Here is a 21946-nt window from a genome sequence, read left to right on the forward strand (position 1 = left end):
AGCATGAGCAAAATCCAACATGAAAGTAGAAAAAAGTCATAGAACCTGGAAAACAACTACAGCACATATACGTGATCAGAGTGACTGTAAACGGCAACAGCTACGACAAACTCACCAGCAATAATCACGCCGTCTAGCGTCTGCCGTCATGGACGCACATCCCAGATTATCCTCAGTGGGTTGTTCAGGTTTAGACACAAATAATCTCTTTTAGCCAGAAGCTGAATGAACAAACTTTCTTCTGCTGGATTGTTCTCATCGAATCTAATGTGCTGTAACTTTTCAAAATAAAAGCGCATCTTGTAGATGATTTGGGAGATAAGAATTTTTTTGGTGTCAACATCCAGCATGTGTTCAGTTTATGAGTCATGTATCGGGGCAGAGAGGTCCAAACTCAGACAAGCGCTTCAACTACATTACCCATAAGCCTCACGCCCCATCCTGGTTTAAAGTGGCGCGTCATTACTGGCTGGATTCTGACAGAACCATCAATCTTTTATTTGAGTGTTTGAGTTCACCTCTCACAATTCAGACATCAGGTGACAAAATAATCAAATGTGTGGTTGGAGCGCGTGCAGCCATGTTTCTGTTTAACAGGAAATGCAGCTTTCAGACCCGAAATGTTTAAGAGAGAGGAAAAACAAGGTTGGTCGTTTTTGCACTTTGAAACCTTCCACCTTCCCGGTCTGTGTTTTCACAAACTAGAGGAGAGTCTTGTGTTTCCGACGCAGATGACCGTCCGTGGGACGCACTTGTAGATGTAATAAGGGACCGTGTCTAAACATAACGCTCCAGCATGACAGTAAAAAATACAAACTGATGCTGAAACAAAGGCGTCTCCTATAAAGAGAACCAGACCGTGTTACTATAACTGGTGAGCGTGAGGCTGAAGAGATGAAGAGCAGAAGGTTTAGGAGAGGATGCAGCCCGTGTCCTGCTGAGGCTTCAGGTCTGGTTCCTTCACCGGCTTCACCTCCTCCTCCTTGGGTTTGGCCTACAGGAAAAGCATCCAGTCACACAGCTTGCATTCATAAATACTGTTGTTTTAGATTCATCCAGATTATTATCTTAATGTTATCCACCTAAGTTATAATCTAATGATGTTTTATTATTTATTTCTTTTGGTCATTTAAAAGGAAAAAGAAAGAACACAGTAATACAAAAAGGTGCCGACCCTGTTTACTCCATCACATTACTTCAAAAAAAAAAATAATGAGATAAAAGTAACGTCATAATAAAATGAGTGAGATAAAAATTATAATTATGATAATAATAATTTAATATATTGAGCAACAACCACCATAATTCAGCAAGAGGAACAATAGCCAGAACTAAACCCTAACCCACAAAAGTACCAGTAAACTTAATGTATGCTAATGATCAAAACAGAGATTTAAATACTATAACTTGTGCAAGAACATTACATTTTCATTCACATCGATCAGACACACTAGCTAGCTCACATACGGTCGTTATGGTAGTACGACATATATAGGAAGATAAAATGATGTAGTAGCCGTTTGCATTCCTCTGAGGACGGTGGAGTGTGTCTGACCCGGTGCCTTAAACACGACACAAGTTAACTGTCCTAACGGCTGCAGTGACCCTTCAGCCCGGATCACACAGGACTGCTCGTGTCACACTGTAACGTAAGATTTCTGAGAGTCCGACTGTACGACGTCCTCAAAGAGGAAGGATCATTTTTAAATCCCTCGCTTTGGCGTCGTTTAGCTAAACAGCTGATCTGTCTGCTGGGCATGTATCCTTCCCCTTTACACATAAAAACCCACTAAACTACAGAGAAGCAACACTCTGCCACCAGTGTTGGGAGTAACGCGGTGCAAAAGTAATTAATTACTGTAATGCATTGCTTTTTGCTGTAATGTGGTAATGTAAGGCATTACAGGGAAAGAAAATGGTAATATTTACTCGGTACAATTGTCAGTAACACGGTAATTACAACGCACTCTTAAACCCAGAATCAAGATGTGGGTTCCCTAAAAATTCAAATTGCGGGAAGCCTGAAAAAAGATCCAGTATCCACATATATGACGTCATTTATGGACTCAGCTTTGCGAGCATTCTATGAGCAGAGAGGACGCAGCGGTAAAGGCTCAAATCCTCCAGCTGCGTCCTGCGCACGGCCGCTGCTGTATTCACAAAACCGCTCCACCAAAACAAAATAATTAATTTGCGATCGTTTATATCCGCCCATATTCTCTGGTACTTCATGTAATTTTCAGCTGAGTTCATAATCTGTGCGCCGGTGATTTCAACTCATTGCTGCTGGAGCGCAGCGCGAAGCTTATTTATTTATTTATTTTGCGTTCGGTAGATCCCTTTGGCTGATTAGTTAGAAAGTAGGAAGTCTAGGAAACAGTTTTTCTGGAAGACGGAGAAAAGATGCAGCATGCAGGAAGGTTAGAGAGAGAAAGGGCCGGAAATTATTCACATAAAACCAAGAAAACAAAACAAAGTGCTTGAAAAGAAAAAAGTAGGTAGATTTATCCCCAATACACATGTTTACCAGTGAAAAGCAATAATATATAAGCATTTAATATTTATACATGTGATAGAATCAGATCACCCCAGAAGTCAGTCCCACATCCAGGGCCGTATCAAGGCATTTGGGGACCAAGGCAAATAGGCTTGGAGCCCCCACCACCTCACTCCCTGATCAGTTAATATAAGATGGCAGCGTGCTGAGAGTACAGATTGTTGTTGTTTTTATTTAATAAACAATCATTTTAAAGCACTGTTATTATATCTGACTGTTTTTAACAGCAATCCTAGCTCAGACACCACATCACCTTCCACACATATGTCATGAGTTCACTGAGCGTCACATGACCAGATTCATACTGAAGTTGTTTTGGTGAAAGTAACTTAAAGTAATGCAAAAGTAGTGTAATGCCTTACATTTTAAAATCAGTAATATTGTAATGTAATTAATTACTTTAAAATGAGGGTAACAAGTAATAAATAATGCATTACAGTTTTGAAGTAACTTGCCCAACACAGTCTGCCACAGATCGCTGCAATATCCGTCTCACGGTCTCCTCAGCAGCTCAGCGACAAAAAGGGATTTCATGCTTTTATGTTTTATTTTCGATGTGCGTGAGTTCATCTCCTCTCACGGATCACGGTCACGGTTTTCACAGTTCAGCTGATGGTCTAAAACAGCCGTTTCACTCTTTCTGCTATAAATTCGGTTTAACTTGATCTATTGAAAATAAAAATTATGTGCAGATTATTTTAAACATAAATTGAAACCGAAGTTCAGAGAGGCGGAGTCTTGCTGCTGCGGCATCCCGAAGGTGTGTTTTTACTGGCCGGTTGCTGACAGAAGTTGTAGGTTTTCATGCACACTTGAAGTCTATCAGAGGCTGATTTGAGTCGTGGGTTGGCTTAAAAAGCTGTCGCAGAGCCGGTCAGAGCGGACGGCCACAGATTTGCTAATCACTCTCATGTTCACCGTTTTTTTACACGATTCGGCTCCCGATGAGGGACTTGGCGAAGACGGCCGCAAACCGCACAATGTGATCCGGGCTTTAGACTCCCATGACTGATAACAGCTTTGCTCCATGTCTTAGCTAAAGGTAAAGGTGCGTGATTTAAGAATGGAGAAAGAATGACATCTTCTGGTCAAACTTGGGTACTGCAGCCTTTTTTTTTATGGAAAGTCACTCTCTCACTCCCGTTCCATGAGTCATGGCTTTTGCCGATCAGCACCAAAAGATTCTAGATGACGAGTGAAGATGAGTCATACACATTAGTAGATAAATACATTTCACTGTAATATCCAGTTACTGGTAACTAAAAAAAGTACCTAGAGTTTTTTGTTAGCGATGACTGTTTGCTTCTAATTCACTGTTAGCATTGTTAGCTCAACGTTAGCCTCTAGCCTGCTTTACCTGACATTAGAGTAAAGCAAACAGAAGCGGTGGCTTCTTAAACCGAAGTTATGTTTAGAAAAGACAGCTCGACTCCGTCCGTCCTTGTGAGCCTACTGGAGAGCCCTTGAAAGGACAGACGATGGCGTCGCGTGCGTGCGTCCCGACGCAGACGTATAAATCAGGCTTTAGAAGAGTTTTGTTTACTTCTCTCACCTAAAATCTAGAAGAGTTTTGTTTACTTCTCTCACCTAAAATCTAGAAGAGTTTTGTTTACTTCTCTCACCTAAAATCTAGAAGTTTTGTTTACTTCTCTCACCTAAAATCTAGAAGTTTTGTTTACTTCTCTCACCTAAAATCTAGAAGTTTTGTTTACTTCTCTCACCTAAAATCTAGAAGTTTTGTTTACTTCTCTCACCTAAAATCTAGAAGTTTTGTTTACTTCTCTCACCTAAAATCTAGAAGTTTTGTTTACTTCTCTCACCTAAAATCTAGAAGTTTTGTTTACTTCTCTCACCTAAAATCTAGAAGAGTTTTGTTTACTTCTCTCACCTAAAATCTAGAAGTTTTGTTTACTTCTCTCACCTAAAACCTAGAAGAGTTTTGTTTCTGAATTATGAAAAAATAGCAAAAAAGTGTGGACATTTTTTCAATGAGATGCTGATTTTAGTGGAAAATTAATGAAAAACAAACAAAAATAGAAGTAAAAACATTATTGGTACTTTTACGGTCATTCTGCTGTGGAAAACCTTCAGTGAAAACTCTGAAAAGCTGCTTAAAGCTGCAGGTTTTATTATTGTGGGCCGATCTGTATTACTGAAGCGATCAGAGCCGCTACAGAGTCATGCTGCGGTGACGTGAGAGGAAGTGTGAAGTAGTAAAACTTTTGCTGTTTGCTTCTTCATGTTCAATTCAAATTAAATAAATACAAGAAACACATGATAATAGGAATAATCACTGTATGTATGTGTAACAGTGATGTTGGGCTAAAAGGCAGAACACACGTTTAGTTTTAGTCTCATTACAGTGGAACGTCACGTTGTCCCACATCCGGCACGTTGGGATCCGGCCACCCTCGCTGGGGAGGTGCAACCTTCCTCCCAACACAACGGAGACGTTAGACTGGTTTGTGATTATTTCGCTGCAGAATTCTTATACAGCGTACCTTTAAGGCAGGAGACCTTTCTAGAACATCAGATAAGTAGAAGAACGTTTACCAGCTCATGTAAAAGCAGTTCAACAGTCTGGCCTAATCCCGTCTAGTTCAGTCTGGGACAGAACCAGACGGTTCTACTCTGCTCCTGTCAGACAGGTAGAGGAGGACCGGACCCATTTGTCCTCCTCCTGAAATAATCCGACCCGTTGGGAAGGCAGCACGCTGACCCTCAGCCCTGATGCTGTCAGTCAGCAGTACCTTGTCGTTTCTGGCTCCCTTGGTCAGATCAAAGGTGGCGTAGACTTCAGCGGTGCACTGCTGACTGAGGGGCGGCAGCTCGAAGGGGACTGGTTCAGCCAGACCATAACTGGCCTTCAGCTCCAGCTGGGGCGCCTCAGCCGGGACCTTATGGAAGTATCTGTGGGTTATGAGCAAAGAAACGATTACTAAAGTAGGAACTCTAGGTAAAGTAGGAAAACTCGGGTCATGATGAAACCGGGCCGTCCTGTTCGTGTCCCTGCTGCAGATCAGCAAAGTCTCCTCTTAACTGTTGAAACAGTCGACCTGAAAGAGGGTCCTGCTCTGATAACTTCAAAAACACCAGAATCTAAATGATCTGCTCAGACTGGAGACACCAGTTCTCTTCAGGTTTAGCTGTTGCTGGTTCTCCACAGAACAGACAAGCTTCGGACTTCAGAGCGACTCACATGAAGCCGTTCTCTCGCTGGCACTTCTCCAGGGTGTTTTTGATCAGGCCGCCCAGCTTGAGGAAGAACAGCTGCTCCGACGGTTTGGCCGTGGAGCCCGGGCCTTTGGTCTGACGATAGTCTTTACACAGCGCCTCGGCACGGGAGTAACCTAAACACACACATGGCAGTGCTGAAGAATAATCCTGTCACCTCCACGGGAAACTGCCTCCTACGCAGTTACGTACACTTCTCGGCTTCCTGCAGGGACCTTATAGCCTCTCCACACTTATCACTGGACAGCAGCGTCTGTCCATGGTAGCAGTACGCCTGCAGGGACAAGGAGAGGAGCGTTTACTCGTGCTGAAGACCACGCGTGTCCTGCTACAGCTGTGCTGCACAAACCTACATAAGCCATGTAGAAGTGCTGCTTCAGCTGGAGGTACTTCCTCCACTTGCTGCTGCACTCCGGCTCCAGAGTGTTCAGTGTGTGGTCTGCAGAGACGGACAGAGGGAGGGAACACCCTCAGCTGTGTTAGTGGGACTCAAACGGTGCCGTGTTGCTGTTCTGAGACTATGAATCACCGACCGGCTCTTAGATAGAAGTTTGCCGTCTCAAACGCCAGAGCTGCGATCAGTGAGGCGTTGTGCTTCAGTTCGATGGCTCTGGCAATCGTCACTGTGGAACAGCGCAGAGAGAAGGCTGGCAGTCACAAAAATAACTCGTCTTCCCTTTGGATTTAATACCTGCTGCTGACTGGCAGCCATCGGTGCAGACACAACATAAACACAGCAGCATGCGCTATAGCTCTAGGCGGTCTTTTCAGTTACCATGGCAACACAATACACCCAGAAATGCACTAACAACGCGTGAGGAATCCTCCTAAAACGAGCTCTTTGAAAGCTTCAACGCGCTAAAAGTTACAAACACACTTTGGAGCTCACTAGAGATTTGCTACGTCAGGTTCGTTATCGTTGCACGTAGCTCACCTGCAGGGTAACGGCGGTCCATCACCAGGACGCATCAGAAGCTTGCTTAAGCTGCTAGCATTAGCCAGATGTTCATGCTCTCCTGACTGTGTGTAAATCTACTTCCTGTCAACTAGATGGCGGAGTCTTTCTGACGGGAATACCACACGGGAGTTCCTGGAGCAACGGGCTTCCTGAGCTTTTAGGGCCGTCGTGGGAACGCTAACGTGCACAAATGAGGTTTTGTGATTTAAACCAGAGCGTCTGAAATCAGAGTTCACAGAAACATAAAAGAAGTGGCCGTCCTGACGCTCACAGACCAGAGTGCTGCCCTGCCCCTTTCAGGAGAATCTAGCTCTCTGATTGGCCACAGCTGCATCAAGCTGGAACTTTCCTCCTTAGTCTGTATTTGGTGGAGGTAAGACAGGTAGAGGTAATTATTGGTTACCTGAACCTGCCAGCTGATGGTTACATCACCAATTTCCCTTTAAATCAGAACCTTAGAGTTTGCATTGGTAAATATTCCTAAACAACGAGCCAGGGTGCATCCGAGTGGTTGATCAGCCTCGAGCCAGGACCTGTTCTTCACCAGCGTCGACAGTTTTTGTATAAATCTAGGCGGTTATGTTGACGGTGAAAACTTGAGTTACCTTCTTGAGCCTCAGCCTGACACTGGATGATGTAGGCGTCCATCACTCGGGGCTCCAGGTCTCGGCCCTTTTCAGCCGGAGTGATGAGGCGAGGAACGTGGACCTCCTGTGGAAACAGCCGGGTTAAGACGAGCCTGGAGCAGCACGCCACACACTCGTGTTTAATCAGACTTTATTAATCCTCTTCACCTTGAGAGCTTTGAATATTCCAGCAGCAACCTTCAAGCTCCTGTGAACATCTTTGGCTTCAGCCTCTGTTATGCTGTTCAAGAGGCAAACACAGCGGTCAGTAGTAACCTCCTCAGTAGTAAACACAGCACGCTCTAACGGGGACACGCGGGAGCACGTTCTGTGCTCCAGAATAAGAGAACGTTGGTGTTTCCAGGAACTCAGGCCTGATTCAGCGAGGTGTTTAACACACAAATGTTACATCACAGCTCAGAGTCCGACATCGCTCCTCTCCGCCTGCAACTCCAACTCCAGACCAGGCTCAGCAGGTATGGAACCAGTGCATCCTGCTGCCAGAATCAAACTGGCACTGGAGTTTATTTCACTCCCTTGTCCCATAAAAGTCAAAGAGTCATAAAAATATTTCTGTTACAGATTCAAGCACCTTCAAATCCACAAGAACCCTAAACACTTACTTTTCCTTCCCAGCGAGTCTCGAGGCAAACTTGGTGTTCCAGAGGGCAACGTTAAAGGCCATGGAGGCCAGCTCAAACAGCGCGTCCTGCTGGGCACTGGGACACACACACACACACACACACACACACACACACACACACACACACGCACTGAGCTAAAGCTATGATAACGGACCAGAGAAAGGTCACTCAGGCGTGTCTGTACCTCGGTACGTTTCCCTGTAAAGTGTCAGTCCATTTAAAGTTCTGGATGAACCTCATCTTGTTCTCCTGTGTGGTTCCATCCAGCGAGGAGATGAAGCCTGTTAGTTGGAACCAGTTTCACACAAGGTTAGAAAATCACGCGATGCTGTGTCGGACGGTAAAAGAAACGCAGAATTTAAACATGAAGCCAGCGTCGTTCTCCAGTTCCTACACTAAACGTGTCGTGTTGTTGGAGCGTGTTGTTGGAGCGTGTTGTTGGAGCGTGTTGTTGGAGCGTGTAGTTGGAGCGTGTTGTTGGAGCGTGTTGTTGGAGCGTGTTGTTGGAGCGTGTAGTTGGAGCGTGTTGTATGAGCGTGTAGTTGGAGCGTGTTGTTGGAGCGTGTTGTTGGAGCGTGTTGTTGGAGCGTGTAGTTGGAGCGTGTAGTTGGAGCGTGTTGTATGAGCGTGTAGTTGGAGCGTGTTGTTGGAGCGTGTTGTTGGAGCGTGTTGTATGAGCGTGTTGTTGGAGTGTGTTGTTGGAGCGTGTTGTTAGAGCGTGTTGTATGAGCGTGTTATTGGAGCGTGTTATTGGAGCGTGTAGTTGGAGCGTGTAGTTGGAGCATGTTATTGGAGCGTGTTGTTGGAGCGTGTTATTGGAGCGTGTAGTTGGAGCGTGTTGTTGGAGCGTGTTATTGGAGCGTGTTGTATGAGCGTGTTATTGGAGCGTGTAGTTGGAGCGTGTTGTTGGAGTGTGTTGTTGGAGCGTGTTGTTGGAGCGTGTTATATGAGCGTGTTATTGGAGCGTGTAGTTGGAGCGTGTTATTGGAGCGTGTAGTTGGAGGGTGTTATTGGAGCGTGTTGTTGGAGCGTGTTATTGGAGCGTGTTGTTGGAGCGTGTTGTTGGAGCGTGTTGTTGGAGCGTGTTGTTGGAGCGTGTAGTTGGAGCGTGTTGTTGGAGTGTGTTGTTGGAGCGTGTTGTTGGAGCGTGTTATTGGAGCGTGTTGTTGGAGCGTGTAGTTGGAGCGTGTAGTTGGAGCGTGTAGTTGGAGCGTGTAGTTGGAGCGTGTTGTTGGAGCGTGTAGTTGGAGCGTGTTGATGGAGCGTGTTGTTGGAGCGTGTAGTTGGAGCGTGTAGTTGGAGCGTGTTGTTGGAGCGTGTAGTTGGAGCGTGTTGATGGAGCGTGTTGCTGGAGCGTGTTGTTGGAGCGTGTAGTTGGAGCGTGTTGTTGGAGCGTGTAGTTGGAGCGTGTTGATGGAGCGTGTTGATGGAGCGTGTTGTTGGAGCGTGTAGTTGGAGCGTGTAGTTGGAGCGTGTTGATGGAGCGTGTTGATGGAGCGTGTTGTTGGAGCGTGTAGTTGGAGCGTGTAGTTGGAGCGTGTTGTTGGAGCGTGTAGTTGGAGCGTGTTGATGGAGCGTGTTGTTGGAGCGTGTAGTTGGAGCGTGTGGTTGGAGTGTGTGGTTGGAGCGTGTAGTTGGAGCGTGTTGATGGAGCGTGTTGTTGGAGCGTGTAGTTGGAGCGTGTTGTTGGAGCGTGTTGTTGGAGCGTGTAGTTGGAGCGTGTTGTTGGAGTGTGTAGTTGGAGCGTGTTATTGGAGCGTGTTGTTGGAGCGTGTTATTGGAGCGTGTAGTTGGAGCGTGTTGTTTGAGCGTGTTGTTGGAGCGTGTTGTTGGAGCGTGTAGTTGGAGCGTGTTGTTGGAGCGTGTAGTTGGAGCGTGTAGTTGGAGCGTGTTATTGGAGCGTGTTGTTGGAGCGTGTTATTGGAGCGTGTTGTTGGAGCGTGTTGTTGGAGCGTGTTGTTGGAGCGTGTTGTTGGAGCGTGTTGTTGGAGCGTGTAGTTGGAGCGTGTTGTTGGAGCGTGTTGTTGGAGCGTGTTGTTGGAGCGTGTAGTTGGAGCGTGTAGTTGGAGCGTGTTATTGGAGCGTGTTGTTGGAGCGTGTTGTTGGAGCGTGTTGTTGGAGCGTGTAGTTGGAGCGTGTTATTGGAGCGTGTTGTTGGAGCGTGTTGTTGGAGCGTGTAGTTGGAGCGTGTTGTTGGAGCGTGTTGTTGGAGCGTGTTGTTGGAGCGTGTTGTTGGAGCGTGTTGTTGGAGCGTGTTGTTGGAGTGTGTTGTTGGAGCGTGTTGTTGGAGCGTGTTGTTGGAGCGTGTAGTTGGAGCGTGTAGTTGGAGCGTGTAGTTGGAGCGTGTTGTTGGAGCGTGTTATTGGAGCGTGTTGTTGGAGCGTGTTGTTGGAGCGTGTTGTTGGAGCGTGTAGTTGGAGCGTGTTGTTGGAGCGTGTAGTTGGAGCGTGTTATTGGAGCGTGTTATTGGAGCGTGTTATTGGAGCGTGTTGTTGGAGCGTTTTATTGGAGCGTGTTTGAGCGTGTTGTTGGAGCGTGTTGTTGGAGCGTGTTGTTGGAGCGTGTTGTTGGAGCGTGTAGTTGGAGCGTGTAGTTGGAGCGTGTTGTTGGAGCGTGTAGTTGGAGCGTGTAGTTGGAGCGTGTTGTTGGAGCGTGTTGTTGGAGCGTGTTATTGGAGCGTGTTGTTGGAGCGTGTTGTTGGAGCGTGTTGTTGGAGCGTGTTGTTGGAGCGTGTAGTTGGAGCGTGTTGTTGGAGCGTGTTGTTGGAGCGTGTAGTTGGAGCGTGTTGTTGGAGCGTGTTGTTGGAGCGTGTTGTTGGAGCGTGTAGTTGGAGCGTGTTGTTGGAGCGTGTTGTTGGAGCGTGTTATTGGAGCGTGTTGTTGGAGCATGTTGTTGGAGCGTGTTGTTGGAGCGTGTAGTTGGAGCGTGTTATTGGAGCGTGTTATTGGAGCGTGTTGTTGGAGCGTGTTATTGGAGCGTGTAGTTGGAGCGTGTTGTTGGAGCGTGTTGTTTGAGCGTGTTGTTGGAGCGTGTTGTTGGAGCGTGTTGTTTTAGCGTGTAGTTGGAGCGTGTAGTTGGAGCGTGTAGTTGGAGCGTGTTGTTGGAGCAAGTAGTTGGAGCGTGTAGTTGGAGCGTGTTGTTGGAGCGTGTTGTTGGAGCGTGTAGTTGGAGCGTGTAGTTGGAGCGTGTTGTATGAGCGTGTTGTATGAGCGTGTAGTTGGAGCGTGTTGTTGGAGCGTGTTGTTGGAGCGTGTTGTTGGAGCGTGTTGTATGAGCGTGTTGTTGGAGTGTGTTGTTGGAGCGTGTTGTTGGAGCGTGTTGTATGAGCGTGTTATTGGAGCGTGTTATTGGAGCGTGTTATTGGAGCGTGTAGTTGGAGCATGTTATTGGAGCGTGTTGTTGGAGCGTGTTATTGGAGCGTGTAGTTGGAGCGTGTTGTTGGAGCGTGTTGTTGGAGCGTGTTATTGGAGCGTGTTGTATGAGCGTGTTATTGGAGCGTGTAGTTGGAGCGTGTTGTTGGAGTGTGTTGTTGGAGCGTGTTGTTGGAGCGTGTTATATGAGCGTGTAGTTGGAGCGTGTTATTGGAGCGTGTAGTTGGAGGGTGTTATTGGAGCGTGTTGTTGGAGCGTGTTATTGGAGCGTGTTGTTGGAGCGTGTTGTTGGAGCGTGTTGTTGGAGCGTGTAGTTGGAGTGTGTTGGTGGAGCGTGTTGTTGGAGCGTGTTGTTGGAGCGTGTTATTGGAGCGTGTTGTTGGAGCGTGTAGTTGGAGCGTGTAGTTGGAGCGTGTAGTTGGAGCGTGTAGTTGGAGCGTGTTGTTGGAGCGTGTAGTTGGAGCGTGTTGATGGAGCGTGTTGTTGGAGCGTGTTGTTGGAGCGTGTAGTTGGAGCGTGTTATTGGAGCGTGTTATTGGAGCGTGTTGTTGGAGCGTGTTATTGGAGCGTGTAGTTGGAGCGTGTTGTTTGAGCGTGTTATTGGAGCGTGTTGTTTGAGCGTGTTATTGGAGCGTGTAGTTGGAGCGTGTTGTTTGAGCGTGTTATTGGAGCGTGTTGTTGGAGCGTGTTATTGGAGCGTGTAGTTGGAGCGTGTTGTTGGAGCGTGTAGTTGGAGCGTGTAGTTGGAGCGTGTTATTGGAGCGTGTTGTTGGAGCGTGTTGTTGGAGCGTGTTATTGGAGCGTGTTGTTGGAGCATGTTGTTGGAGCGTGTTGTTGGAGCGTGTTGTTGGAGCGTGTTGTTGGAGCGTGTAGTTGGAGCGTGTTGTTGGAGCGTGTTGTTGGAGCGTGTTGTTGTAGCGTGTAGTTGGAGCGTGTAGTTGGAGCGTGTTATTGGAGCGTGTTATTGGAGCGTGTTGTTGGAGCGTGTTGTTGGAGCGTGTTGTTGGAGCGTGTTGTTGTAGCGTGTAGTTGGAGCGTGTAGTTGGAGCGTGTTATTGGAGCGTGTTATTGGAGCGTGTTGTTGGAGCGTGTTGTTGGAGCGTGTTATTGGAGCGTGTTGTTGGAGCGTGTTGTTGGAGCGTGTTGTTGGAGCGTGTAGTTGGAGCGTGTTGTTGGAGCGTGTTGTTGGAGCGTGTAGTTGGAGCGTGTTGTTGGAGCGTGTTGTTGGAGCGTGTTGTTGGAGCGTGTAGTTGGAGCGTGTAGTTGGAGCGTGTTGTTGGAGCGTGTTATTGGAGCGTGTTGTTGGAGCGTGTTGTTGGAGCGTGTAGTTGGAGCGTGTTATTGGAGCGTGTTATTGGAGCGTGTTGTTGGAGCGTGTTATTGGAGCGTGTAGTTGGAGCGTGTTGTTGGAGCGTGTTGTTTGAGCGTGTTGTTGGAGCGTGTTGTTGGAGCGTGTTGTTGGAGCGTGTTGTTGGAGCGTGTAGTTGGAGCGTGTAGTTGGAGCGTGTTGTTTGAGCGTGTTGTTGGAGCGTGTTGTTGGAGCGTGTTGTTGGAGCGTGTTGTTGGCGCGCGTAGTTGGAGCGTGTTGTTGGAGCGTGTTATTGGAGCGTGTAGTTGGGGCGTGTTGTTGGAGCGTGTAGTTGGAGCGTGTTATTGGAGCGTGTTGTTGGAGCGTGTTGTTGGAGCGTGTTGTTGGAGCGTGTTGTTGGAGCGTGTTGTTGGAGCGTGTTATTGGAGCGTGTTGTTGGAGCGTGTTGTTGGAGCGTGTAGTTGGAGCGTGTAGTTGGAGCGTGTTGTTTGAGCGTGTTGTTGGAGCGTGTTGTTGGAGCGTGTTGTTGGCGCGCGTAGTTGGAGCGTGTTGTTGGAGCGTGTTGTTGGCGCGCGTAGTTGGAGCGTGTTGTTGGAGCGTGTTATTGGAGCGTGTAGTTGGAGCGTGTGGTTGGAGCGTGTTGATGGAGCGTGTAGTTGGAGCGTGTTGTTGGAGCGTGTAGTTGGAGCGTGTTGTTGCTGGTGAAACCCTGATGGGTGAGGACGCTGGGTTTTCAGCAGGGAAACGGACTCACATTGCAGCAGAGAAAAGTAAGCATCCGTAGCGTTCTTCATGATCTCTGGACTGCAGGTGACATCGGTGAACACGTCCAGCAGCCTCGCTCGGGTTGTCCTCAGGTCACTAACACAACACACAAACTGCGATGAGGTTTCTGATCTGTGAGAGGGTCAGTTTTGGTGTACACCGGGAGCGGTCTGTAGTTACTAAAGAAACACAAATGACATTTGGTGGGAGCCCACCATCACCTCCATCATAAAAAAGGCCCAGCAGAGGACGAACTTCCTGAGGCAGCTGAAGAAACTCAACCTATCAGAACAGTCGATGAGGCAGTTCTACACCGCAGTCATCGAGTCCATCCTCACCTCTTCAGTCACCGTGTGGTACGCTGGAGACACCATCAGGGACATGAAGAGACAGCAGCGTGTCGTACGCTCTGTCGAGAAGGTCACTGGCTGCAAACTCCCTTCCATACAGGACCTGTACACCTCCAGGACATTCAGGCGTGCAGGTCGGATCACCGCTGACCCGTATCACCCTGGACACGGTCTCTGTGACTTTCTCCCATCTGGCAGGAGGCTCAGATCCATTCAGACCAGAACCTCTCACCACAAAACCAGTTTCTTCCCCTCTGCTGTTGAACTCCTGAACAACAATCATAGACCTGCCCACTCCAGCTGCTTGGTTCCAGTCACATGACCCAGTGTTGTTTGTACCTGAACTGATCCGTTCTGATTACAGTAGCCGTTTCTCTAAGTGTTATTATTATTATTTATCATGATTACATTCTTACTATTTATCTCTGATTTTTATCTTCCTTTTCGGCACCGCAGCATTTTCCTACTGACAATATTCCTTCTGAGTCGGATTCAGATCGGATTTGATCTGCAGAGCCGGTTATTAAAGACCAAGTTCACTAGCTTGTTTCATTTGCACGTTTGCAGCCGTCTCCAGTAAAAACTATGCGAGTCCATCTCTAGGGAAAAAAAGCTCTGGTGCTCCTGTTTCAGGAATTAAGCCAGAGCAGAGGGGAGGTGTCTCTCCTCTGATTGGCTAACAGCAACGTGACTCTTCCACTGACTCCGTTTGCTCTGTGACGTTGACGTTTCATCTTAGGGACTCCCCCCCCCCCCCCCCTCCCTCATTGCTATCAGAAAAATAAGTAGATTTAAGTGTTGCTCGCTCTTTAAAAGACGCGTTGGTTGGGACTGAATGAGTGAGGGCGAGGAGCTGCAGCTGTTGGACCATTTTAATGAACCACTGTTAAGGGCAAAATGTCTTTCTGTCTGGTGCTTTTATTGCTGCACAGATGGTCCAATAGTAAGAGTTTAGCTTGCCTCGACTTTGTAAAGCATCTTTAAAGCTGCCAGTGTGCAGATGAATAAATAAGCTCTGCCTGTTGGCAGCAGCTGAGTTCAGAGTCCATCCCTGAAAAATGTCTGTGTCAGGAAGTTTTTGTCTTTCTACATAAGAGAAGAAGCAAACTGTGCTTAAATGCATTTATTTTTATTAATGTGTTTTTTTTATTAACTCATGATATTTAACGTGTTAAATTCCCACCTGGGCTAAGTCAAACTCATCTTCCATTCAGAACTCGGAGATGACTTCATCCAAAAATAAATTCCATGCTCTCATCAGTGTTTCGCTGTGTGAGAAGCGAAACACATGTTCTCCGGTTGCAGCTAACGAAAGTCCCATGTGTGTTTGTTTTTCCTGATCAGACTACCAAGGACTAAATCTGCTCTACAACATCTTCAGTCTAACATCTTGTTGAAGATCCAGGTGGACCACAAAACTCATACAAATGTCCACGGAGTGAAAATTGTGCAGGTCATCAAACATCAGGATGTACACGTAACCAGTGACCTCTGACTACATCACACCTGGTGAAGAAGACCTACAGAGGCTAGTCTTCCCGACAATATGGAAGTGGGCCGGACTTTGACGCTCGTCAGACAACACAAAGCAACTGACACACGTGATTGCTCAGAGGACTGTGGGAACAGGACTCCCAGACTTGTAGATCACTTCAAACAGAAAGCCAGAGACTAAACACACCTGAGTCACCACCTTCAGAGTCTGATAGATCAAAAACTAAGGAACAACTCCGTGAGGCCCTTACACACCACTTCCTCTATAATGCACGTGCAAATAAATCCTGGAGTGATTTCCTATTATGACTAAACAGTGGTTAAATGCATTGCTGCTGTATTGTGTTTGCAACTCTTCTTGAACTCATTCTGTTGGTGTTTACGTCACTTCTGTATGCTGCTGCTAGTTTCCAGTCACCAAGCAATAACACATCTTCTCTGCATGAACAGACAGCAGGTGCTAGCAGCTCGGGCAGGTCCAGCAGGGACCAGAGCAGAACTGATCACACATACTTGCAGATCTTGTTGGCAGCGGGACTTCCGGCCACTCCGTAGAAATTAAAGGACACCGGAGCTGTCGCCTTCAGCGGGTTTCTATGAAACCAATGCGCCATGGCGTGGATTTGGACACACCTGCAGCAGGAAGATTAGGTTCACCAACACGTCTCAACAATAAAACCACTAACAAGTAGCTACTGGAGCCGATACGCGTCCAGATTCAAGTTATTTTGGTAATATTAGCCATAATCCAAGCTAGTAGTCACGTGACAGCCGGGGTGAGTTTAATGCCAAAGTCCAACGGAACAATCTCACTACATAAATCCACATACTAACTCCTTCTGCCCCTTACACACCACTCACAGTAGGTTTATGTCAAGTATAACATTTTAATGTAACAATGATAAAGACAAGAGTCTTATTACGTCAACTACAGACACAAAGCTAGCAGCTAACACTGTCCTGCTACATCAGCAACCGTAAACGGGATTAATTTGAACAAGAAGAGGAATTATTTTCACTATTAATATAAGCATTCTGTTGTTTAAATTAACTTAAACTTGACCTGGTTAACTGTTGGCGGGCGCTGCAGATTTGATGTTTGTTAGTCTGGAAAGTCCGACAACAAACTTCCGGAAATAAACACGTAGTAGCCGTTGACCAATGACAGGCCAGCGTTAGGTCACGTGACAAACAAACGACACATCTGTGTGCTTTTTGGCTCTTCTGCTCGACTGAAGGCTTTTAGAGAGCTTGCAGCAGCCTCGGGGCTTCTAAAGCCTTCGGAATTACTTACCACTCATGTAAATGAACTGAAAATAATCTGTTTTTACATTTAATTAATGATGAATATCTTTGAATGATATGAACACTAATCTACTTAAACATTACACCTTTATCAAACTCATCATCTCTATCCTAAAATTTATTTCTGTCAGAATAAATTTCCATATTTTGCTGATTTTGTGTCATTCATGTGCCACATTTGCTCAACCACACCTCAGCATCAGGATGCAACAACCAGCATTCATTCAGTCCCCGTGATGCAGCACAGTCCAACGGTATTCGTTTTAGCCATTTTCGTCATTCTGTATATAAACTTTGGGGGGGAACTGGAGAATGGTGAACACCTTTCACACTGATATTTGACCCCACTCACCCCGACCATTACATCACCCTTCTCAGTTCATTGAGAAGTTATGAGAAAATGAAAACACAAAAGGAGAATTGTGTGATGAACAGAACCAGGGCAGCTTCAGTTTGTCAATCTGGTTTAAATGAAGTTCTGCATGTTCATTTCTAAGGTTTTAATAATTCATAGATGCACTATAAACGTCAAACTGTTTATTGGTTATTTTACAGAAACAATGAAAGTTTAACATTTTCCCGTGTGGCATAACAGCGAACAATCAAAGGGAAAAAAATGTTTTTTCATTCTGAACCAAAATGTTCTAAATAGTTGAATCCAAAAAATGTGCTTTTAACCACAAACAAACTGGAATTTTATGATTATTTTCTTTTTGGAGTCTCAACAATGCACATCAGGTTAAACGTTTAAGGTTAGAAGAACAATCATAAGGACATAAAACAACCATAATCAAAAGAAAATGTCCTAAATTCAGGACCCATAATCATTAGATTATTATGCAAGTACTTAGTTGGGAACACAATCAGTGCACGTTTAGGAGGTCCCAACGACGGGTACCAAAGAGGCACTTCTGGTCAGCTTTAAGGCAAATCACTAGATCTTTATTCCTTAAATTAAATCCCAGCATAGTTCATTCACTCCTCAGTCAGATGTAGCATCCAAGAGAGCGTTTCCATAAACATTAAAGGTGCAAATACAGAAAAGCAGCAGCTTCACCTGATGTTTCAGAACAAGGCTCAGTTCCAAAAGGTCAGTTCTGATGTCCGAGAGAGCACGCACGCACACACACACACACACACACACACACACACACACACACACACACACACACACACACACACACACACACACACACACACACACACACACACACACACACACACACACACACACACACACACACACACACACACACACACACACACACACACACACACACACACACACACACACACACACACGTCAAAAATCCCTTTGGTCCAAAACAGAAAGTTAAACTTACATTTGGTAATTATGACAGTAAAAGAAGGTTTTTAAAAATCATACCAAGAACAAACGCAATTAAATTAGAATCATACATCCTGTATTTTAAGTTTTTCATTTAAAATCATATCAAATATCAGAAAGCCACAACCGTCTTCACCAAACCCAGCAGAACTGCCCAGTGTCGTTTTTAGGGTTACAACTAAAACCTGCAATAAAGTCGCCTCACGACGTCCCTCGTCAGTAAATCTTTAATCTAATCTCATCACAATAATAATAATAATCACCCTGGCCCAAACAAACCCAGTCACATGAAATTAAACAGGAAGTCCAACCAGAAAAACAAAAGTGTTTTTGGCACCAGAGCAGCTTTGGTGAACGAAACGTTTAAACCCAAACTAAAACTGTACCGCCTACAAAACCCTGAATCTTTATGGCACGTTTGCAGACAACTAATTACCATTTTCTCCCAAAAACAGATGGTTCACAAACGTTTGGAATAGTTGATGCATAGAGCGTGGTCTCGAATGTCCCCCCAGCCACCGTTCTTCATATGTGCCCTGTGCTCCACTAGCTCTGACCCGCTCAGGACCAGAGACGGGGGAAACAGAACCTCCTTCGCCATCCGGAGGCTCTCCTCCACCCTCTTAAAGGCCCATTCTGGTCTGCACTTGTCCTTCTGATGAAGGCCACAGTCTCCCGTGTGCAGGACCCTGGAGCCCTGGGCCACCAAAACCTTAAGAGGCTTGGAGATGCAGGTTCCAGAGAGGTGCTGCACAGTCCAGTCCCAGTTGTAGTCATCGTAGGTGCAGAAGTCATTGCTGCAGCCCATCAGCTTGTAGTACACCTCCCTGGAGATGGCCATACCGATGTTGTGTTTGGTGGACAACCAGCCGGAGGTCAACACTTTGTTGGACATGTTGCTAAAATCACTCAGGCCATTGTGGTTCCCCAAAGCTAGCATGTCACAGTCCGAGCAGCTGGTCTTTTTGAACTCTAGCATTAGTTTATAAAAATGGAAGAAGTCTGGTAGGATGTAGTTGTCCTCCTCAAGGAAGATGGCAAAGCCGCTGTAGCCCTGCATGGCCTGCACCCGCTCCCACACGAAGTGCAGCTTCCACCACCAGTGGTGTTTGGTCTGAGTGATGAACGCCTCCCTGTAATGCCCATAGGAGTCGGGGTGCTCCGCGTTGAGGCACCCGCTTCTCACAGCATCTTCTTTGGGAAGGTCTCGAGGGCAGTCTCTCGGATCCTGCCCAGGAAACTCTTTGGGATAGAGCTGCGTGCTGAAAGGGAAGTAAATCTGCAGAACTTTGCAGAAACGTATTCCCCGCACGATTGCGTTCATTTCCTCTGAAACGTAGTCATGGCTGAAGATGAGGAGGAAGCTGTGGACCTCAGCAGCTCTCTCCAGGGACTTGACGAGCAGCCGGAGGTAGTCGGGCCTGTTGTGAACCTGCACGACCAGCACCAGCCGAGGCTCTCCTGGAAACGTGTCTGCATTTTGAACCACTTGTTTGTAATTGGCGCTGTAAACGGACTGAGACAAGTCTGACGAGGAGCCAAAGCTGAACTTTAAGCTGTCCTCTGACTGCGTGTCCTGGTTTCTGTCTGCGACGTCAACAGCGTCGTTCTCAGAAGCCAGCAGCACGCGCGTGGAGATCAGCAGAGAGGCGACAACCAACAGAACCGCCAGCAGCGCCAGCAGGTTCCTCCTGAGCAGCCGGAGCCTCATGGCTCCTCCGCCGACAGCAGACCCAACCAGGAGTCAACAATTACGGGTTTCATTCACCTCCTGGCGCGCGCCCGCATCCTACACCCGCTTTGATAGAGGGCTTCTTCGCGACTCAACTTCAAAAGAAGTCGCGTGACGTTCCCCGCACACGGACTCTCACGGTCGCGTTTCCTCCCGCACGCAGGACGACGCAGACATTTCCCACACGGCCGCGAGTTCCCGGCGCCTGAGGAGAGAAAAGCAAAGTTAAGGAAAAGTTCTCAGCAGAGAGTCCGAGTTCGTGAGGCAGACTCACCCGAGCGGAGGGCTGTCGCGACCAGGAAGAGGACGACACAACTCTGATACAACTTAATGACTGCTGACGTGTACTAGCCAGCCAACGGGGAGAGAGCGCGAGCCGCTCTCCACCAATCAGCGTCCTACCCGAGGGAACCGGAAGCACCCACCGAAACGCGATGCCGAGACCTGCTTTGAATTTACAACACATTTTAGACAAAGTTAGGAGCTAAACCCCACGTAAAGGGACGCGCGTTTGTGTGAAATGACCTAAAGCAGGTCTGACTGGTTCAGCCACCAGGTGCTGCGCCTGAAACCATAACAGGGTCACCTGATACCGCTGATGACATGGGTCACCTCTGCAACAGGTGGAACTAGACACGAGACCTAGATATGCAGTCCTTAAGTAGGACAGTGTCCTGTTGAGATTTGTCGAAGCTTCTCAGCCCTACAGGGTGATGCAGTGGTTGCCTGAATGGAAGGTGCTGTCAGTGGCGTAGGTAGCAAACTGCAGCCTGAGGCGAACACAGACACGGGGCCCCTTATACTTAATTTTCGATAATTTTATAGTGATGGGATTTATGGCTTTTTCATGGGAGCCGTTCATTAGTCGGTCGACCGGCTCCTTTGAACGAGGTGAAGCCGGGGGGGGGGGGGGCATCGAGCCACCTGGGCGCATGGGGTTGGTTAGCGTTTCTCCCGAGTTTCGAACCTGCAACCTTTGTGCTGCGAGGCAACAGTCCTAACCACTGCGCAAACCATCATAAGATCCCCCTGACACCAAACCCAACGCCCCAAAACTTTGGTTAGAGCAAAATTTAGCCTGACTGGATCCAACTCTCACCAAAAGCACAGGTCCAACCTACTCCCGGCTACGTAGACCAGACTCACACGTCTTTGGTACGGAGACAGGACGGCCCTTGGCAACGACTCTGACGGTACTCTTGGCCCTCTTGCATCATTCATCAATCCTCCGTTAAAAGCCTCATTTTTGACCCCTCCCTTAAATTTGACAAACAAATGAGTTCAGTTGTCCAAACAAGTTTCTTTCAGCTCTTATTCGAAGTAAAGACGTGCAACTCCATAAACGAGGCATCAGTCCTCCCTCAGCGCTCACAGGCCTTTAGGAATGCTGCAGCTCTTCTCCTAACAGGAATCCCAAACACTACACCGCTGCTGGCTTCAACACACCTGATTTCAATCAGCAGGTGATTGATCAACAGGCTTCTGCGAAGCCTGATGCGCTGCTGCACAGGTGAATCAACCAAGTGTGTTGGAGCAGAGAAACCACTAAGACATGCTGGAGAACTCGGCACAGATCACCCTGTGGAGACCTCCGTTTGGGAACCTCTGTAAGAGCACGATTGCAACCCATAACTTCACTGGAACAATAAAGAAACCAGTAGACTAGAAAATATCTGTAAAATATGGAGATGCTTGAATGGAAATTGGACTTTAATGTTGTGCAATAATATTACTTTAGTATTACACTATTAATAATGAAAATGCAACACTTTTAGTTCCTCAGATGAATAAAAATGCTAATATTTTAGATCCTCCTTCAACCCTCTCCTGTGTTTTGTCCTTGTCTCCCTCTGCAGGAGAGTCCGGGACTTCCCGTGAGCCTTGGGGGATTCTGGGGATTTTCCACTGATCAACCACACCTCTGTCAACCTGCTTCAAAACACTGCTGCTCAAAGGTGCAGCATGAGAGGCTTTTCCAGATAGCTTGAAATGCTTTCCACTTACTGATGAAACGAATGAATTAAAGGTTTTGTCAAAAATTCATGATTTTATTCCCTCTGTACAGTCACGGTGTAATGTCCAGAAAGGGTCAACTTTGACCTACATAGTGACCTACATAGTGACCTACATAGTGACCAATCATCTACAGAAATAAGTGCACTATCTAGGTGGATTTTCTATTCTATCTTCTAACACCCAGAAGATTCTGCAGCGCTCGACAGTCCATGAAGGCAAGATCGTCAAACTAGGTCT

At 46.9% G+C, this 21946-nt stretch overlaps 2 protein-coding genes and 1 long non-coding RNA gene across 3 annotated transcripts; 1 reads left to right on the forward strand and 2 right to left on the reverse strand.

The window, feature by feature from the left end:
• Positions 1 to 682: 682 nt before the first annotated feature.
• Positions 683 to 16502, reverse strand: brox (BRO1 domain and CAAX motif containing). Its single transcript, XM_015948331.3, has 13 exons — positions 16372 to 16502; positions 15822 to 15941; positions 13454 to 13560; positions 8204 to 8300; positions 7999 to 8094; positions 7544 to 7616; positions 7355 to 7460; positions 6325 to 6414; positions 6145 to 6230; positions 5984 to 6065; positions 5757 to 5907; positions 5308 to 5467; positions 683 to 994 (listed from the first exon to the last, which is right to left on the reverse strand). The coding sequence occupies exons 2-13, from the start codon at positions 15920 to 15922 to the stop codon at positions 911 to 913; spliced, it is 1233 nt and encodes a 410-aa protein (XP_015803817.1). The 5' UTR covers positions 15923 to 15941; positions 16372 to 16502; the 3' UTR covers positions 683 to 910.
• Positions 16503 to 18278: 1776 nt separating this feature from the next.
• On the reverse strand, positions 18279 to 19882 carry si:ch73-91k6.2 (alpha-1,6-mannosyl-glycoprotein 2-beta-N-acetylglucosaminyltransferase). The gene has a single exon (XM_015948332.3). It carries the CDS (start codon positions 19670 to 19672, stop codon positions 18422 to 18424), a length of 1251 nt encoding a protein of 416 aa, XP_015803818.1. The 5' UTR covers positions 19673 to 19882; the 3' UTR covers positions 18279 to 18421.
• Positions 19883 to 20606: 724 nt separating this feature from the next.
• Positions 20607 to 21734, forward strand: LOC129165402 (uncharacterized). The gene is made up of 2 exons (XR_008564774.2): positions 20607 to 21300; positions 21550 to 21734. It is a non-coding gene; the product is annotated as an uncharacterized lncRNA (long non-coding RNA).
• Positions 21735 to 21946: the final 212 nt, after the last annotated feature.

The sequence above is a fragment of the Nothobranchius furzeri genome, chromosome 2 (assembly GCF_043380555.1).
Source record: "Nothobranchius furzeri strain GRZ-AD chromosome 2, NfurGRZ-RIMD1, whole genome shotgun sequence".
Lineage (NCBI taxonomy): Eukaryota > Metazoa > Chordata > Actinopteri > Cyprinodontiformes > Nothobranchiidae > Nothobranchius > Nothobranchius furzeri.